Raw genomic sequence first — 22253 nt, 5'->3', positions numbered from 1 at the left:
AATCTATATATCGTTATTTTTTAATCTTGCCATCGCAGAAAATGGGACAATTATTCATTAATAAGTAAACACACGAAGCAGTTTAAGTTGATTCATTCTTTTAGTCTGCTATAATATTTTCCCCAATAATTTTGTCAGAACTCTATTCTTAATTTATAGGTACTTAAACACTTAATTTTTTCTCTTGTTTTGTTCATTATTATTCTTCCGTTTCCCGTCTTATGATAAGGATAAATATTAGCACGATTTACATATTTTAACATGCACCAGATAAATAAGAAGATGGGAATCTCCTTTTTATCAGTGTTTCTACATTTAAAAAATCACTTATTCCTTGTAAATAAAAATAAACTAGGTAAACTGTTCCTATTTACAAAGTATGTCACTGTTTTATCCTTTTTTTTATAAGAGCCTTTTTAAGATAGTACTTGTTTTCGAAAGAAAGATCGATAGTTTGTTTACAGAAAGAACCCCCTTCACCACGAAGTAAGACCGTCTGCTGCAATGGACACAAGAAGTATCGCATTTCAAGAGCGAAATTTACCTCTCACCAATCCAAACAATAACCTGTTTTAAATATTTATCCTGTACCCCTATTTGAAATATTTAAACCTATTAATTTATGATTGTAATCGTAGTCACAAGCACTGATCCAGACGAATGACGAGTGGAGTTCTTCAGACAGAATATACCACACTGAGAAAGGGTTAATTCTACCTCGAATACGAAGGATACGCTGAGTTCTGAAGGTCTAAAGGTCATAGGTACGACACACTGTAAAGTAAACCTTGCAACAAATAATCTTTTTTTTTATTTCCTTCCTAGTTAATTAAAACAAAATGGAGCATGCGCAAATATGTGGACACTTCACGGTTATAAAAATATACTATAACTTGCCTCCCTGAATGTAAATATTGAAGAACTTGTAAAACAAATAAAAAAACAAGCAATAACCAATTTAATAATTTGCATAAGTTATTCTATGCGCAGACTGAAATCTAATGGTACGATTGACATAACAACCTTGATGGACATAGTATGGAAGGCACTGAACTGGATCCTTTAATACTTATTGTATATTGATTTAATAGTTTTCTTCAACTCATTCACCAAATCATACAATTCTATTAATCCCCTTATAATATGTCCCTCACCCCTATTTACAAACACGTCACTTTACTGCGATTTCACGACCTCCCGATGGATAGAACAAAGCGGTAATAAAACTCCTGTTTCGGCAGGGTCTTCTTCTTTCTTCACGCCATTAATGACCCTAATCAGAACTGGTCAATGAACACTTTACCGTTGCAAGAATTTCCAACGACCTGATTTAACCACTTTTACGTGGTACATGGACACAAAGAACAATTTTCGCCTATTTCCCAGACCTTCTTACCTCCTCTGAAGTCCTAAAGCGGAAGAAAATAGTTCAACGGTTTCTTTCAAAACATTCTTCTTCTTTACTCTCATAGAAGGACGTGAGGATACGGTATCTTTTATTTTGCTGCTGGGCTATATTTGTTGTGGAAAAATACAATATAGGACGCAGTGAATAGGGTAATAGAATTTACGAAAGAGAACTTATCGTTCTTATGTCAATCGTATAAAATATATTGGAGGATTTCTTTGTTCTACGGAAAAAGTGTAGTTGGCTTATATAAGTGGAAAACCTTTTGTGTTATCTTTAAAGAATACTTATATTTATTGTCTTTATTCTGTTAAAAACATTTAAAGTGTAAACGTAAAATTGGAGACAATATTTTGTGTATAAAGCAAGAAATCTAAGTGAAATCAATATCTGTTTTGTTTCATTCCTTTTCTGAAAACCTTATTTATTATTAGAGATTAGATATGCATATTTTTGCTTTTTGGCAAGCATTAATTGTTTAATTAATTTGTTGATCAATTAATTTATAATACCGGTGAAATTAAAAGCTTATTGTTCCAATATTTCACGCGACACATTTCCATTGATTTGGTAAAAGTTATGATGCAGAATAATACCAATATTTCTGCTTCAAAAATCTGCAAGTAAGTGGAATATCTATTGGATTATCATTTAAAATTTCTTTCATTTATCGTTTTGTCTATTAGGAATATTTCAAATGTAAATGTATTAGTTTAGAGAAAACGCATTATCTAAAAAGCAAGAAATTCACGAAATTCTGCTAAGAACACCCATTGGTTTTCGAAGATGAGTTCCGAAGCTATTGCGTTTATTTACCAAGAATTAGTTTTTCAATATAATATCGTTTTAGAAATGAAGTGTCATAAAGCAGAATATAATCTACACATTTAATTCGTCTGTGAAATATCTGATATTTTTAGTAGTCATTTGAAAATCTGGTTCTGTATCTAAAAGGATGCTTTATCAATCATTTTAAGCATTAAAAGTAATTTAAAAAATATTCTTTTAGAAAATAAATTTTTAAAATTTTCAAAACTGCTATGTAATTTTAAAAGTTAAATCCAATCGGAGTTCTACTCATAATTGGATATATTTATAGGGATTTGTAACAACCCAGCTTCATTACCGCAGTAGACACAAGTTCGTCATTCACACATGTCTTTAGACATAAATTTTTTTGCCTTTATCTGTATCATCAGATGAAAGCACATATTAATATTTCAGCGACACAGTTGTTCTTTCTTAATCGAAAGTTTGTGATTCTTGTAATTTAGTTTAACCATTCGAAAATAGCAGTGAGTCATCACCCTCTTTCACTTTATCCCCTTTATCATGCAAGAACATTTGTTGTCTGTGTTCTTATAAAACATAGTATGATATTAATTTCCGTTTTAAGTCATTTTCGTATCTTTTGCCGAAAAAAGAAAACTGAACAGTTTATACTAACCTCGGCTCATGTTTTCCATGATATGAAGACCTGAGCTTTGCTGTCTAAATACCAGTTCCTCGTTACTCATTGTGTATACTCTAGATATAGTGGCTGTGCATTTAAGTTTCATGTTACCCTTGTGGAAATGTTGCTCATTCACTCGAAATTTCAGACTTAAACTGGATGACTCCAGACCACCCAAATGAAATGTGGTTGCAGACTCCAATTGATACAAGGACTGAAATAGAGAAAACAATCCATGTATTCATTCTAAATTAGAATATTATTCTGATTAATTGGATACCTGCAAGTGACATCATCGTAGCATTTATCGATTCAGAAACCAATCAGGTTCGACGCCCGCGTGAAATCGCTTAAAAGTATCCAATTGCATCTGATTTAAATCACACGATTAGGCATAATTAGTCCACTTCTTCTCGAGTTGCAAGTACCCAATTATGCACAACTGACAATTAGTTTTCTTTATAAAAAAATTCCTAACAAATTATACTGTGCTTCAATTTTTAAAAAAAACTGCTCATATTTGCAAATGATGAGAACGCTTTCATAAAATATTATTTTGGAGCTTCAAATATATAGTATATTTAAAAAAAAATTTAAAAAATCATTTTATGTTAACACACCTATGAATGGAAAAATAAAGAATTCATGAATTATATATCGTGTTTTTCAATAGAATTGTATTCAGCAACACGATAACGTCTTCACTTTTCCTCCCGTTTTATTTAAAGTTGGAATATCACATCAATAGGTAATGTAATATGCTCTGAATACAGAACTCTTTTGATATGATTTATAAATTTTTGATAAATTTGAACCCTAGCATTAATATAATTTATAAAAGAACAAACTAATATAAACAAGATTAAAAAAACACTATGTGCAGTAAAAAATTAAGTGTATACACAATGTTAAAATACTTGAGAAAGTAGAATTTATTTGTTGTGCTTGTGGCCTAAAAGAACATTGATTTGAGAAAGCGCAATTTTAAGTTTTAAAATTTTTATTCCCATCTATGCGTGTTTTTATGCAAAATATATCTATTTTTCTCATTATCATGAGTTTCATTTCAGTTGTTTTCTTTTTTTCAGTTGTACACAGAAATGGAACATAAATAATTGAAAAAGAAATACTGTTGAGTATTTAACAATAGTGTTCTTCCTTTATAGTTAGTAAATTTATTTAGGTAATACTTTAAACTTTATCTTTTTCTACCTTAACTCTTTCAATGCTAGTTTTTTTTCAATGAAAATTATGGTTTTAATAGATCAAATAAGTAATAAAAACAATATTTTGCCAATTAGATTAAACGATTTCTCGAAAATTTTAATATCACCACTGAAAACCAGAGGAACTTGTGATCATATAAAATTCAGATTTATTTAGCTCATAAATGTCCTGAAAAAATTAAATACCCAAAACAAAAGTGGTTATTAAATGTTCTTAGAATGAAATATATTTTTTGAGCCTCATTTTACGGTACTGCGGATAGAATGTATAATATGATGTTCAATTTTAAATTACATGCATTAGCTGTCTCTTTGCTTCTTAATTTCATGAAGTAATAAGTACTTTCAATTTCTTAGCAAATATTGTATTGAAATAATTTTTAAGATTTTTTTTAATATATTTACATATATAATTTACATGTCTACATTGAAAATTAAATTCCAGTAGCATCTTTAAATTTCATTTTTGAAATTTTCATATTTTCCCATCGATTTGTTTTAGTTATTTTGAGATCATTACTTAAGAGCTGAAACATGAGACATTAGGAAAAAATTTAACTGTTTTATTATCCTGATTATATTAACAACAAATTCAATTATATATGATGATCTTAGAAAAATAAAGTGATAAGCCACATATCTTCTAAAGAGAACATTTTTACATCAAACAATCCCTAAATTTTATTTTCAGATAGGGTTTAGAGGGCTGATATTTCGTCCATATAACAGCATAGTACGTAAAAACTTCATATAACGTATATAGAAATCTCCTGAACAATATGAAAATGCAATTCCTACACTATACAATATTTTTACCATAGAGGAAAAACGGCTAAGAAGCAATAGTTCCCAGATATACGTAGCACTTGTGTGAAGACGAAAATGATAAAAAAAATTATTGTGATATGAGTTTGAACTGTGTTTGAAATATTTTATTTTAGCAAATTTTTGCGTTTGACAAAGAAATGTATTATTTTTAGTCAAACAGTCAAAAACGAGTGAATATTTTGTTAGGATATATAGATTCCAGTATATGTAAAAATGTTTATTTTCTGTAATCATGATACAAGAGTATGACAATTATAACTTACTAATTTATTTCGTTTTAGTACGCTCTCATATAAGTGCACTTTTTTCTAGAGTTTGCTGATTTGTTGACACTTTTATTTAGTTTAAACATTTACTTAGAGATAACTCTGAAGTGTCCTGTCACATACGCACAAAAAGGATACATTCTAAAAAACGTTTGTTCTAGCGTTTCAAGTAGGAACATAATCTCAATAGTTTAAAGCATTACCTCAAACATGCTGATTCACTAGTGCAGACGATATTTTAAGTTAAATTAAACTAAAAAACTTACTTTCACTAGATAAAAACTTACTCACTCTTTCTACTTTTTTTTCTATGGATTAGGACTCCTGTCATTCAAAATATGGGAGAAAAGTTAGCCTACATTAGGGAAGCGTTGCCTCAATAGTTAGGTCAGTCGAATGGTTGAAGATTAATGTTAATTTTACTATAATTACTCAATCTCGTGTGCTGTAAATTTAGAGAACATAAGCGAATTGAAAAATTTTTACACTAAATTATAAAACTGATTGACCCAAACGATAACTCCCTGCAAAAAAGAAATATTTAATATTTTTTTAATTATTGATTATTCCTTTATTTTATAACTAGCCGCCTAAGGCGGCCAGCTGTCCGCCACGCTAAAGGTTTTCACAAATAGAGTTTTTTAAAACATAGTAAGAAATCTGAAGATTAGTAGCATCATATGCTTTTATATATTATATAGCTACAACGCTTAAGAAAAAAAAACTAAAATGCTAAATACATGAAAAGAACACGAAAATTAATTAATCTTTTATGGAATCAATTTCTATTTCGATATAATTTTTTATGCTATCAATTTCTATTTTTATATCGCTACACAAATTATCGTCGTCGCTAAAGAAAAAAAAATAGAGCGTTGGAAGAAGAAGAAAAACTTATTATAACAATTATGAACAGCGACAAATATATCAAAGCGAAGCGTTCTATTTACGTATCGAATATTTTGCGACATTTTTAATTCAAAAGTTAAACTTTTCTCCACTTTGATAAATGTAAACTAATGCGAACCTTACAATTAAATTATTAATTTCATTCGTATATTATTGGTTTAAGTTGTCGAAAATTAATATTTCAATTGTAAGGTTCGCATTAGCATACATTTATAAGAGTGGAGAAAAGTATATGCATTTTTTAATAGCTCTTTGAATATGGCTCTTTGAAGACGAAAAAGCATAGATTTTCTTACAAAATGACTGATAACTAAAAAACTAATCAAATTTTTGAAAAAGAAAAAAAATACTTCTTCATTATGTCAAAACATAATTATGTGCCGAGTTTCGTGCCTGGGCGAGGCTTCTGGGGCGATATGTTGTGATTACAGACACCCACACAGCCGCGTTTATTATTATGTATAGATAGTAAAAAAACTGAATTCTGAAACGAAGAGATGTTTACATTTTTTTTAGATAATGCAATTTTTGAATGCGAAAACAAAATTTGAGCGCAATAAACAAAATAGTTTCCAAATAGTCAAATTTTAAAAAAATTCGTATGGTAAAAATTTGATTTTACCAAGAACTATTCGACCAATTTCCTTCACAATTTGTTTTCCGTCATATAAAATTAAATTCATGAAAATTGTGTAAACAGTTGTGCACCTTACAATTGTGTCTTAATTTAAAATATTATATCTTATCTTAAATATCTTATCTTAAAATTTTCTTATTATCTTATATCTTATCTTAAAATATCATGTCTTATAATCGTATCATTAGATGAAAAGTTTTTCCGGATGTTCCGTTATTTTCCGAACTGTACATTAGACATAATAATAACGAACAACATAACATATATATTCTAATCTCACGTATTTTGCCTATAATCCCTTTCAACTATCAAAAAAGTTTTTTGATCTTCGAAATAAAATAATTTTAAAAATTTTATAACTGTTTCATCACTGTGCTATAAATGTTAACGTTCTTTTCGAATTAGTCTTAAAATCAAAAATCTTTCGAAAATTTTACATCTGTTTACTTTATAACGACAAATAATTATTCAATGTGCAAAATTGTCAACTTGTTTAACAGCTTTATGTGAGGAGAAAATTGAAGTTAATAGAGGCTACTTTTATAATTAGTTCACTGCAGTAAGTTTGGAATGAGAGCCGCGAGAACCTGATTAAAATATTTTTAAAAATTATATTCCGATATTTTCGCGTCTGGTAGCCGTAGGGTCACGCCGTCACAATACAGAAGTTAAGGATGAAACGAAAGGCTAATTATTTTATTTAGTTTAAATAGAAAGAGATAATGAAGAATCTCTAGCCTGGACTAAGTTGAACACGCAAAATATAGGCTCAAATAGTGATTATATTTGCATTAAATGCCTGTTATTCATAACATCGTTAGATGTTTACAACAAACTACAAACCATTAGTTTTCAACAAAGCATAAATCCAAATAATTTCATTAAAACTATCATAAACACCATCATTGCCTTTTAATCTACTTTACCACACTTTTCTAAACATTATCCTCAGTTCTCCTCAAACTGGCTATTTCTAAAATCAGCTTTATTGTTATTTTAGGAAACACCAGGTAATCCAGAAGCCGCAATGTTTACTTTCAATTAACTTCAAGATGAAAGTAACAGGAAACGAAAGGATAAATATGCCGTCGACTAAACTTGCACTAAATTAAATTGATCCAGCATTCGAGGTCCCAGGAGAAACCGGTTTCCTCATTCAATTAAGCTAACTATTCACAACTAGAAGGTCCGGTGTACGGCTTGGCCTTTTGAAATTCCGGCTGTTTCACTTTTCCTTATTAATGCTGGTCTGCCTTATTAAATTTATGCGCGTGGGGTCCAAACAACATCAATTAATTCGTCGTTTGTCGTTTGTGTTAACCTGGAAAGTGACATCGAGAACTGGCGGTTGATAGATGACTTTCTAAGTCTATGTTGACAGTTCTTATCGCAGACAAGGAAGACGAGTTATCCTGTACCAGGAAATAATCATTCACGAGTTGAAGATGGGTTCGTAAAATAGAGAAAGAAAATAAAAAATAATCATCTTTGTTTGGAAAAGAATGATGCAAAGTTTTGAGAATATAATACCTTACTGTCAGATGAGAAATTGGAAAGGTAATTTAATGTGAAATATATATTGGCGAAGAATGTTGACTTTTTGATTTGTAAGACAAAAAAAACATATAGAGGCTTAAGTGAATTGTGAGGGACTTATTACTCCAATTTTGTTTAATCGAAGAGCTAAGTTTCTTTCTGCTGAATTAAAATAGATAATTTTCAATATTTTAAAAATTGATTGAATATTTTGATAAGTAAATACTGCCAGAACGCAATACAATTTCCCTAAAAATATTTTTTTGCTCAAATCTCTTCAAATTTACTCCTTATTCCTACGTTATCCTACACCTGGTCAGGGAAATTTGTAAATCTGCTAAAAACAAAATTTCCATACTTTATACTAGATTTGCTTCACACATTACATTAGTTTATGTAATATCGATTATTCACTATCTCTCAAGAGATAGTTAATAATTTTTGTTATATTCACATTATTGATAAGTTATCTATGCAGGACTTAAAAGTATAATTTAAACGTATTTCTAAAGATTATTGCATTAAAAATATGAAATAATCTGGCTTATTTACATTATTTGATCACATTCATGCAACAACATATGTTTTATTTAAGCAATAAAAAAGTATTATTAAATTAAAATAGAAAATTTATTCAGTTTTATAACTTTTATTCCATTAAGTTGCTTTTACTTTATGCAATTTTATTCATAAATAATAATTTCATGCAGAAAATGTCTGTCCCTAAAATATATATTACTGAGTTTATCAACTCTATTTAAATTTTTCCACATTTAAACTATTAAAGTAATTAAAACCGATGTATCTTCTTAATTAATTAGACTTGTTATTGATAGTATTCAAAATTAAAAACTTATACTGGGTCTATTTTTAATGACAGTATAATAACAATTGCTTTACAATTCTGATCTTAGTTTTGTACGATAATTATTTATTCAATTTTCATTGGTAATATTTTTAAACCTTTGTAATATTTAAAGTTGAAAAAAATTATATAATTCATAATTTTTGCGATAAACTAAGATAATAAAACTTAGGCAATTTTTTCACATATCATTTACCTTTTTCCAAATCATTTTTAACCCATCTATTAAGATAACGCAGAAAAATTTATGAAAATAAATTGTCTACTTTATTTCAAGTAGATTTAAGTCTTTATTAAGAAAAATCAGATATATTATTTTAATAAATAATAAATACTAAGCTGAAAATACAATAAATGTTGGAAAAATACAATTACAATAATTTCACCCTCAACACAAAAGCTAAAATTTGTTATCCTTATTAATAAAGCCATAAGACAACAATTTCTTTTCTCCTCCGAAACCATAACCAGTAAAGTTGTCGCTGGAGGTACTCTTAGCATCATTTGCGACAAACGATAGCGATAAGGATTAAGTTAGCCAAGGAATTAAAGGGATAGCGCCAAATCAGGAACATTTGGCGAATTATGATCGACCAAGTCTTTCTCTTTTATGGGGCACTCTGATAGCTAAATTCTTATTTACGACAACTGTGCACTAAATCCCATCGTTAACGACGTCACTGCTGGCCGTAAATGACTACCATTTATTGCATATGAATCATTAGGTTATTAAATAAAGCCCAATTCCATAGAGACACATTGAAAGATCTTAAGAAATAGACGCCAAATTCACCGCTAAACTTTTTTTTTCTCGCCATTGTTTAAATGCAAATGAATGAATTTGGAATAAAGTCATCATCGTAATTAATCCTCTGTGAGTTTGCTTTTGTTTTGTTTACCAAAACAGTTATAAAGTAAATGAAATGGGCTCAGGACGATTGTTCAATCAATTTAAATGGATATTGGAGCGAGCTTTTTGCAGAAAGTATTTTGTTTGCTTAGTGTACCGTTTAAACGTCGTGCTGTTTAATTAGAAAAATAATTCTTATTCATTTTAATGTTCGTGTTTGAGTACATTTTAAATGAAAGTGTTTCTGAGTTTTACTAAGAATTGTTATGAGCAGTTAAAAGTTAAATCTCCATTTTAAAAAATTACATTATTACTTAGAGAATTGAAACAATTTTGTGCAATAAATTTTTCCCTTTTACAAGAAATGTAATTACAATTAGAGGACATAATAACAATAATATTTTGTAAAAACAATTTTATTTGATTCTTAAATTTTTAAGATGACCAACAAATTGAATTATAGAGATTATTATGAGATAGTACATAAAAAAATTATAATTACCCAGTATTTTATTGTGATAGAAAGAATGACATTATAAAATAAAAAATGAGAAAAAAAACAGTTAATTCTTAAATAATGTTTAAAAAGACAGTTTGGTGAAATGTGTGGATCACATTTGCATAATCTTGTGTACTTCTTTGTTCAGTAAGCTGTTGCCACCTGTGGCGTAACTACCACTACAATTATTAAATATCAATTCACTAGTATATAGGACATGCTAACTCTATTCAATTTTGATGTACCTTTTGATAGATTAAGTATGGCATTGTTGATTTCTACTCTCATCACATTGATGACTTTCGGACGTGATGTAAACACGCCTACCTTGACAGAAACTCCCACTTCTATTTGAACACGCCTACTTCGATGGATGGTCCACATTGAACAGTTGACTTGCTACTTGTGACTATAGCGTCATCTACCTCCTTGAGTTCTCGTTCATTAGCTACTCAGTCTCGATCACGCACAACATCACCCTGTATACACTCGACTGCTAATGGCAACACAGGAGCGACCACGATAGTTAACTTAATATAACTCTCTCAATCAGCGTTTAAAAGTACGGTGATCTCTATACAGTTCTCTCGGCTTCTCACGAATCAACTTGTGGTATCCGTATATAGAATTCCACCTCAGATATAATTCTGGTGGGGAATACTGTAGTGCGTCTACCACTACAAAAATACAATTCTCAAGTATATAAGACATGTTAACTCAATTCTGTGTTGAGGTACCTCTTCATAGATGAAGGTTGATATTGTCTATAATTACTATCCCCACATCACTCTCTCTAAATCATAATTTTTTCGTCAATGTATTAGAAATGATTGATAAATAATTCGCGCATCAATGGATTTACCTCGAACTGAATGGGTAATGAGATATCACTGCTATCTTTAAATATTTTTAATTCAATGTATACACACTGGCTCTAACTAATGTTACCTTATTTACACCAACACGGTGTCCGTTCTAGTAGTGGATGCAATGAAACCTGGTACATCAGGGTGCGTAGCCAAAGCTTTCAACAAAAAATAAGCACCTTTTAAGTACTTTTTAAGCACTCAAATAATATTTAAGTACTGCATACATTAACAAAATGCAAAATAATTTTCAAAGACTTTAGATAATCATAAGAAAATAACCAGTTTCTGACAAAGAACTCTTTTCTTGATTATATTAGCAGTTATAAAATGATCGAGAGATTTTTCGGTTCGATATGAGTGGGTGGAAAATGAAGTCAGAAATCGAGAATCTCGTGCAAAATGCAGCAGAGTTGCACATGAGAAGGCAATAATCTCCCCGAACCAAGCTCAGTCGATGAACATGCGGACTCGCAAGTATTTTATCAAACATGTAAAATGATTGGTGCTTTCATACGCTGTGGACCGACGGTACGCTGAAATGAATGGTGAAAACGTTGAATAGAGCAATGAGAAAAGCACGCTTTTGCATAATACGTCGCGAAAATCGACATTGTAACAAGAAAAAAAAATCTCATTCTTAAAAAGGGAAATTAAGCACTTTTTAAAAACACTCAATGAAAAAAGCACCTTTAAGGGCTTTTAAATAACGATAATCGAAAATAAGCACCTTTAAGCATTTTTTAAAAACGCTACACACCCTGTATGGGAGATACATTATGTATGGGAGAAACGTATTCTGCAATAAAAATATCTTAATATTGGACTTTGCTTTGCCTGGAGTAAAATGTGTCCAAACTCTTATTTCAGATTTGTTTTCATCATGATCCTTACATCTTTACCATATTTCATATAAATCAAATCAACGGTCTCGGTATTAGTGCTAACAGGGTGTAACCTTAATTATGAGCACCTGAATTCAGCAGGTAAAAAAAAAAAGCATTTTACCCCAACATTCAAAAAATGAAATTCCTAGAGGCAAGAAAAGTCCTCTTAAGAAGCGGTAAAGAGTAACACAAACTTTGCACATCGCGTCGGATATTGACAGTGCTGGAAGAAACTTAAATATTGATATCTAGAAAAATTAGCATTCATTTACGAAATCTTTATTACGCCCAAGCTTAAGACGATAAAATTAATAGTTTAAAATTTATAATGGTTTTATAGGCAAACGTACAATGTTTGACTTTTACTTATTTATGCATCTGAAATTGAATTTTAGACAGATGGAGAATAGTAATTTTTCACAACGAATGAAATAAATTAATCACGCATGTTTATCTAGGCTAATGAAATATTATTTCATATGTATTGTTGCGTTAAATCAAAGGAGATCAAATCGGCGTTGATAGATTAAATAGTTAAGGAGTATTTTAATGATTTATGAACAAAGAGTGTATTGTTTTATTCGACCCTATTTATGTATATGATACTGCTTTATAGTTAATAGTTCGTAATTAGTTTTAAGCTAAGCCAAGGGAAATAAAATAATAGCTAATAGAACCAATAGCTCTAAAGTTGAGGAGGTTTCATGCATAAAAAGTATTATTTTATTTTTCTAAAATATTTACATAATTGACTTTTTTTTCTAATTCAATTGAGTGTAAAAAACACACTAGAAGCAGTGTCTAAATCCTTCATTAGATAGTTATATATACTATGTACTTAGAATGTCAAAAGTGTAAATAACTTCATATCGAAAATAGCACTTTTTATATGTATAAACCCTTGCAACTTCGTGCCTAATTCGTACTCATTCAACTATAACTAACTTAGATTTATTTACAATTATGGCATTGCAGCTATGCAAATTCTCATATTGACGGCTTACTAAATGATTAATAATGTGTAAATGTTTTTCGGAATTTTGAGTTCACATAATTTCCCAATTACATACACCGAATAACATAACAAATGTAGCTGGCCGGATATTTGCTGGCCGGATATTTAACCTACAACAACACCTAAACACATATTTTACCTAAAAGTTTACGTGTTGCTAAACAGATTAAATTCCCACGTGCTGTTAATAATTTCGGAAGAAACTGAATCAAGATATCTTTCAAACTTGCTTCAACTACGAGGCCACGTATGGTAATAATTATGGATCCTTATGCTATAGTTAGGTTATAGTAATATCTATGGTTAGTTACAGCGACTAGTTAGAATATTGATAGGGTGGATTTAAAATAATCCTAGGATGGTACCAATTTAAAACATTGCTTTGATTATTACCAAGTAAAAGTAGTGCTAGGATAACTGTATTATCGCAAAAAACGATCTTTCTTGTACTTAATTATCACCTGATGTGCATTTTAGTTACGTTTACGCTTGACAACCTAAAAAATAAAACTCGAAATTTTAAGACATTTTTTGTTTAATATATCAACAAAAGTTTTTAAAAAAATCTTACGTGTCGCCGTGCTTTATAAACAAATTTTACAAAATCCAATTTTAACACTAATACTGAAGTAGAAGAAAGTTATCAATATCATCGTCGGGCAGATATTTTCACGCAGAAGTCTAACATCATGAATGATTCATATGCTTTTGCTTAATATTTACTCAACAGATTTCATTATAACATTAAGCCTTTCTTTTGAAAAGAAAATAACCATAGTAGTGTTTCCTTTTAAACACAGTATTATATAGTATTTCACTCAATATCAAATAGGAAATGTTATAGAATATATATTCGAACAATGGTTCCAGGCGTGACATGTGACTATGTATTACATAGTTACATATTCAGGGAACGCGTGTTGGAGTAGTTACAGGATAACTCCTCGTCAATAAGCAGGTGAATAGTTTGAACAGAAACCCCCTTGAGAGTTCATGCATCACACATAGCTCATATTACCCAATCATTTCACTCTCTGTAACTTCCCCACATATCTAGATTTATATGTATATAACTCATTTTGTATCAACACACCGATTGTAGGATTAGGACTAGTAAACTGCATCATGGATAATTATCGAGTGAAAGATTTAATCTGTGAATTACAGCATAATATTATAATTCTTTTGCATTTTATAGATTATTAAATGAATTATAACCAAGTGAACTACAATTAAAATTTCATTTATAAATTATAATTGCCCACTATATACAAAATATGTTAACTATATGAGCAATTCTACAAGTAAACGCCAATTAGAAGGCCAAAAAAAATGGGGGGCGCGCTATTTTTAAATGAATTTTCTTCTTTTTTACTCCCTAAAAAAGCAAGAAAAAATCGTGAACATGAAATTTTTTCTTTGTGACATACTTTAATGACAAAATACCAAATTTAAATTTTTCCCGATTTTTTCAATTTACGAACTTTGATTAAATTTTTTTATTTTTGTTTTTTATGCTAAAATGTAATTGTATAGTATGAAATCTCTATAAATACATTTTAGAGAGACATTATAATAATATATTTATGTAAAAATCGTTTTATCTGAATAAATAACTCAGATAAATCATAACCATTTGGTATTCTGTCATTTAAAGTATGTCACAAGGAAAAAATTTCATGTTCACGATTTTTCTTGCTTTTTTAGGGAGTAAAAAAGAAGAAAATTCATATAGAAATAGCGTGCCCCCCCCCCACAAACTTTTTTTGCCGCCTAATTGGCGTTTATTTGTAGAATTGCTCATATATTTGATTTATGTTCATTTTAGAGACTATTAAATGGGTTATATGAGTTCTGAATTACATTGTATGAATTACAAAGTGAAATAAAATTAAATGAATTACAATTAAAGAATATTTTGTCATTGATTTTAATTCTTTTATATTTTAGATATTCTTAACAGAATTACAATTAATCATTTCTAATATTCAATAATATATTTATGTAAAAATCGTTTTATCTGAATAAATAACTCAGATAAATCATAACCATTTGGTATTCTGTCATTTAAAGTATGTCACAAAGAAAAAATTTCATGTTCACGATTTTTTCTTGCTTTTTTAGGGAGTAAAAAAGAAGAAAATTCATATAGAAATAGCGTGCCCCCCCCCCACAAACTTTTTTTGCCGCCTAATTGGCGTTTATTTGTAGAATTGCTCATATATTTGATTTATGTTCATTTTAGAGACTATTAAATGGGTTATATGAGTTCTGAATTACATTGTATGAATTACAAAGTTAAATAAAATTAAATGAATTACAATTAAAGAATATTTTGTCATTGATTTTAATTCTTTTATATTTTCGATATTCTTAACAGAATTACAATTAATCATAATTATGTAAATTAGACTAATGCTTTTCTTTACATTCTAACCTTTTTACAAAGAATGTTTTTCTTTACATTCGACTGAGTTACAACTCTAGATTATTCTATGGATAATATGAATGTTTTTCGCACCTTTTTAAGAGTTTAAGTGAATTAAAATGTGACTAAAAACACAAATAAATTTCATTTTGTGATATATGTTTCAGTTTTCTTTTCGCATCTTTCACAAACAGTATTCGTATTTTTACTTGTTTAATTTTTCTATGCGATTTAAAGTGGTTACTCATTATAAAAATACCTTGATAACATATTTTTTATAATATGAAATCAGGACTTATATTTTAAATATACCTAATAAATCTAATAACTTTCATGTTCTTAAAATTTTGTTAAACTTTAAATAAATACACAATACTTATCAAACAAATATATCAGCTCAAATTTAGAGATTTAAAATTTTTCCACAAAAAAAAATTTAATTTCCATTTTGTTTTCGACGTGCAACGTGCTTTGATTGGCTAAGATATGATAAATACGATTATAATAAAGGATTTCACATTCACATTGTTTTATATCTGAAATATCATATAATTTAGTCAAATTTCTTTTTTTATTCATCTGTTTTTATGGGTTAAAGCGTAACAAAATCAGTAAGGTAATTCTCCTTTGTCCAATATTTCAGTCGAATTTGCAATAAACTTAGTGCAAGTTCCCTTAGTGAAAAGTTTCATTAGTCAAATAATTTGAAGAATCAACTAACCTAAGTGGTAAAGAAAACAGAAGACAATTAAGATCAAACATCATAGTTCAGTTGTTTGAATTTAAACCGAATCTAGATTCCAAACTGCTGATGAAGAGTTTAGAATCATTGTCTTCATTCAACAAAGTGTATTAAACAATTTTATTATAGTTAATTTTTTAATATGTATGCTGTTTTTAAAAAAAATAATTGTATCTGGAATGCATCCCAAAAAAGATCACTTTATAAATATCAAATTGTCTATTTTTAAAACAACATATTTAAAAATGTAATGGAACAATTGAAGTACGTGTATCCGTTTTAAATAGACAAAGACTTGTAACCAATGTTTTAATACATGTTTATGTATCGATTGCTTATATATAGACATGTTTATATATAGATGTGTCTATATAGAGACATGCTTATATATAGATATTAAATATTAAAGATTTAAAAAAGTTAAAATTTAACCAAAATTAGAAAAAAATAATACTGAAAATAATTTATCTTGTTAATTAAATAAATCTTGTCACCATCTCAGATGATTATATCAGCGAAAGTAGCTCTCTTTAATGCCGTATTAATATATTCTAACCCATACATCACTATAATAGAGTGAAAAGCAAGAAAGGAAAAAATCGATTAGCAAATAAAGTTTCATCAAGTACAAATCACAAAACATCAAGAAAAACACGAAATATAAGAAAAATAGGAACATACAAGAGCATTCAAAGCGAGAAGGCAGAACGGATATCATGTACTTACTAATATCTTGCAAAAATGCTTTAAAATTTTGTCATAACTTCGTTACCAGATTTTGAAACATGAAATTAAAGTGCAAATAGAGGGTAGGGGAAATATGTTTAACACTACAACAACCACAGCTGTTATTTTAATCGCAAATCAACTTTGAGCTTTGCTAAATCCTAAAATAATTATACCAGCTTACTTGACTTTTCCTAACTTTTTGAAGCCTTCAAAAACATTAAATTTTATTTGAGTATAAAATGAGTGCATCAAATGATGATTTACCAAGAACGTCCATTTACGGTCAAAAAGACAGCTAAAAAGATTAGAGTATATTAATTAGATTTAGCACACTATGTCTCCTCCGTTGCTTATCTCTATTTTATTCGAAACGTGCATTACTAGATTAACACTTTGTACTTTTTTTCTCAAAGAAAGTCCCCTTCTGTCAGCGGCTGTTCTCCAACCCCTCATAATTGTTTACCCAATTATCAATTGTTTCTAACACGATCCCTTCCAGATATGAGCTTCCAAACGGCTTATAAATAACTAAGTTATTTATAAGCGAAAAAGGGTAAGTTTTCTGAAAAAATGTTCTGTAAACCATTACCAAACCAGTAAAATTAACAATTAAATAGTTTAACTTCATATATAGTTAAAATATTTCCATTTTATTCATAAGATATATGGTTTATCTTACTACTAGCCGCCTAAGGCGGCCAGCTGTCCGCCACGCTAAAGGTTTTCACAAATAAAGTTTTTTAAAACATAGCAGGAAATCTGAAGATTAGTGAACAATTCAAGTGTTCCTGTCCTGCAATTTTGTCTTCATATCCAGTTCTGCTGCAGAAGTGTTATAGCTCGTGAGAATGTTTGAAGATGTAACTTTACTATGGTAACTTAAGGCCTATGGTAACCTAACCTATAATATAACTATCAGGTGGAGACTTGTTTTGGGTAGACTGTATTTGAGGGTGCCCCTAGATTCTCGCCAAGTTGTGATCGCGGTTGATAGCCAAGCTGGGCGATGTTGAAACCCAATCGTAATTCTGATTGGTTTAGAATTTAGCGTTATTTTTAAATGTTCAATGGTATATGTAATTTCAGAGGTCCGTTGGATACCGGCCGGTAAGGTTACTTTTGAATCTGGTCAATAAGATCGAAGGTATGTGGGCAGTCATAAAAAGGGATTTAAGAAAAAAATGTCACAATTAGTCCGGTATTACAGACGCCATTTTCGATTCGTATTTCGTCGAATTCATGTGGCGATGGAAGTACACAGATTCCATTCATGATAAATTTAGACAGTATCTAACTGTTATTAGATAATTCTGTGCACCTAATTCTGAGAATATCCAAGCTTAATGAAGAAGTGAGTTGTTTTTTTCCTTTTCTTTCTGCGCCTACTTCATTAATTTTTGCTTCGATTAAAAATCCTTTTATTGGGTTTATTAATTTTGCTTACATTGGGTTCATTGCAAGTTTTGGCAGATGTTTTGTTTAAATTTTCCAATGTTTATTGAAATATCATTATGTTTTTGCCGCAATTCCTGTTACCATGGTAGTCCGCGCAAACAGGAATAGCGCCAAACATAAGTCGCCAATTTTGCCAAGGGGCACCATCAAGTATATTTTTCCCCTTTTTTTTTTTTTTTTTTTTTTTTTTAAAAAAAAAGGCCTCAGAAAACAACGCTTAAGAAAAAGAACTAAAATGCTAAATACATGAAAAGAACACGAAAATGAATTAATTTTTTATGGTATCAATTTCTATTTCTATATAATTTTTTATGTTATCAATTTTTATTTCTATATCGCTACAAAAATTATCGTTTTTGCTTAAGAAAAAAAAATAGAGCGTGGAAAGAAGAAGAAAAACTTATTATAACAATTATGAACAGCGAGAAATATATCAAAGCGAGTATAGTAAAGTGCGGCGTGCTCTCTGCTTTTGCTTATATCAAATTATATATATTATTATATATCAAAGCGAAGCGTTTTATTTACGTATCGAATATGTTGCCACATTTTTAATACAAAAGTTAAACTTTTCTCCACTTTGATAAATGTAAACTAATGCGAACCTTACAATTAAATTATTAATTCTTTCGTATTTATTAGCTTAAGTTGTCGAAAATTAACATTTCAATTGTAAGGTTCGCATTAGCATACATTTATAAGAGTGGAGAAAAGTATATGCATTTTTGAATATGGCTCTCTGAAGACGAAAAAAGCATAGATTTTCTTACAAGTAGACTGATAACTAAAAAACTAATCCAAATTTTTGAAAAAGAAAAAAATTACTTCTTCATTATGTCAAAACACAATTATGTGCCGAGTTTCGTGCCTGGGCGAGGCTTCTGGGGCGATATATTGTGATTACTGACAGACACACATACAGCCGCGTTTATTAGATAAACTAGCCGCCAAAGGCGCCCAGCTGTCCGCCACGCTAAAGGTTTTCACAAATAAAGTTTTTTAAAACATAGCAGGAAATCTGAAGATTAGTGGACAATTAAAGTGTTCCTGTCCTGCAATTTTGTCTTCATATCCAGTTCTGTTGCAGATGTATTATAGCTCTTAAGGATGTTTGAAGATGTAACTTTGCTATGGTAACCTAAGGCTTATGGTACCCTAACCTATAATATAACTATCAGGTGGAGACTTGTTTCTTTTTTTTATAAAAAAGGCCTCAGAAATTGTAAAAGCGTACAAAAGTTGCTTTCGAAATCATCATTGGCCAATAGCTGAAACCTCTTCTAATCTTCTTTGACGTTTCTCTGATACTTCTTGGGCTCTAGAATTGCTTGTCGAAATTCGGTCATGTTCCATCCTTCTTTGACGTTCCACAGACGTTTCTTGGGCCCTTCTTCTTCTTTGAGAATCTCTTAATATCTTTTTCTTTGACAAAATACTAAGTTTTTGGGAAGGCCGTTCTGCCAAGTCAGTATTTGGGTTTTTAAGAAGTCAACGAATACTTTAGAACAACAATTACTATGAAAGCAAATCATGAAATTTCAATATTAAAATCTAAGTGCTTACCTGCAAACTGAAACTTTCTGAAAATAACTAATTACATTTAATAAAAACTGTTAAAATAAAGAATAGAAAAACCAAAGAGATCCAAGGTAAGTGTGATCGTTCCTTCAAAAACAATTAAATTCCTATTTTATATATTATATAGCTACAACGCTTAAGAAAAAAAAACTAAAATGCTAAATACATGAAAAGAACACGAAAACGAATTAATTTTTTATGGTATCAATTTCTATTTCTATATAATTTTCTATGGTACCAATTTCTATTTCTATATCGCTACAAAAATTATCGTCTTCGCTTAAAAAAAAATAGAGCGTGGAAAGAAGAAGAAAAACTTATTATAACAATTATGAACAGCGACAAATATATCAAAGCGAAGCGTTCTATTTACGTATCGAATATGTTGCCACATTTTTAATACAAAAGTTAAACTTTTCTCCACTTTGAATGTAAACTAACGCGAACCTTACAATTAAATTATTAATTGCTTCGTATATTATTGGTTTAAGTTGACGAAAATTAATATTTCAATTGTAAGGTCCGCATTACCATACATTTATAAGAGTGGAGAAAAGTATATGCATTTTTCAATAGTTTTTTGAATATGGCTCTGTAGGAACATCATATGTCACATGACTATTCATATTACTTTTATGAGAGTTGCGAATGGCAACAGATCAAAAAATAATAATAAAAAAATGAGTGTTCTAAAAAATGTCTGCTGATCATTTTTATCCTGTAACTCTGTTGCGTACAACTGGTGACCCGGACGTGATTTGAACACGCAACCTTCTGAGCCGAAGTATGTAGAAAATATTTGGGACATTATTAAAGACACTAAGCCTAACAAATATACCTTGGCGAAAGAAAGACTTTTAAATACGTTTAAGGAAAGCGAAAACAAGAGAATTCAGCGCTTAGTTACAGGATTAGAACTTGGAGATTACAAGCCAAGCTTATATAGGCTGAAAGGCTTACAGCCAAGAAATAAACTTTTGCAAAAAATGAAAAATTTAGGAGCAGACGATTTTTCAGAAAAAGTGTTAAAATCTTTATGGCTTGATAAAATGCCGAATTTTATACGAAATATTCTGCTTGTCAGAGAAGAAAGTTTAGATAAACTGTCTATGGCGGATAAAATTCACGAAATGAAAACTGGGGAAGAAATATGTGCTGTTTCACCAAATGTTACCAACAATGATGCTTTAATTGCACGAATAGCAGCATTAGAACAGAAAATTGATTCACTGCAAATAAATGACCGTAGTAGATCTAAATTTAGAAATAATTACCGAAATACATCTCGAAGTCGCAGTCATTCAATAAAAGCATTCAATAGGAAAGGTAAATATTGTTACTATCATTTTAAATTTGGTAATCGTTGCCGACCTGAGAAATGTTATTCACCATGTGCTTGGCGAGAAAAGTCGGAAAACTCCATGATGCAACAGGATTAGCGGCTACAACTGTTACTGATGTTAATGAAAGCCGCAAGTTCAGATTATTTGTAAAGGATAAAAATTCAGGATTACAATTTTTAGTTGATTCAGGAGCTGATGTTAGTCTAATACCTGCAACTCATCGAAATAAAACAGTAGAAGATTTTAAACTATATGCAGCAAATGGATCCGAGATTACAACCTATGGAATCAAAATATTAACTGTTGATTTAGGACTTCGCCGCTCATTTAATTTCCCATTTATTATCGCCAAAATTAATAGAGAGTTGCGAATGGCACCAGATCAAAAAATAATAATAAAAAAATGAGTGTTCTAAAAAATGTCTGCTGATCATTTTTATCCTGTAACTCTGTTGCGTACAGCTCTTTGAAGACGAAAAAGCATAGATTTTCTTACAAAATGACTGATAACTAAAAAACTAATCCAAATTTTTGAAAAAGAAAAAAACTACTTCTTCATTATGTCAAAACACAATTATGTGTCGAGTTTCGTGCCTGGGCGAGGCTTCTGTGGCGATATATTGTGATTACAGACACACACACAGCCGCGTTTATTATTAGATGTCATTAATACACAATACCGTAATTTTACTAGCTTTTCTTTTTCTTTTTTTTTTGCCTTGTGATAAATGTA

The 22253-nt window shown here is 29.8% G+C and overlaps 1 protein-coding gene across 1 annotated transcript in view; it reads right to left on the bottom strand.

Moving 5' to 3' along the window:
- The window catches only part of LOC107441168 (uncharacterized), a 159768-nt gene that overhangs the window by 3953 nt on the left and 133562 nt on the right, over positions 1-22253 (bottom strand). The window contains exon 5 of the mRNA XM_071181548.2: positions 2856-3075. Coding sequence (XP_071037649.1) covers positions 2856-3075 — 220 coding nt within the window. The remainder of the gene's footprint in view (positions 1-2855; positions 3076-22253) is intronic.

This window comes from Parasteatoda tepidariorum, chromosome 8 (assembly GCF_982258835.1).
Source record: "Parasteatoda tepidariorum strain Cologne lab strain chromosome 8, Ptep-v5.0, whole genome shotgun sequence".
In the NCBI taxonomy this organism is placed as follows: domain Eukaryota; kingdom Metazoa; phylum Arthropoda; class Arachnida; order Araneae; family Theridiidae; genus Parasteatoda; species Parasteatoda tepidariorum.
The sequence above is the reverse complement of the archived record's forward strand: the minus strand, read 5'-3'. Positions and strand labels throughout refer to the sequence as shown.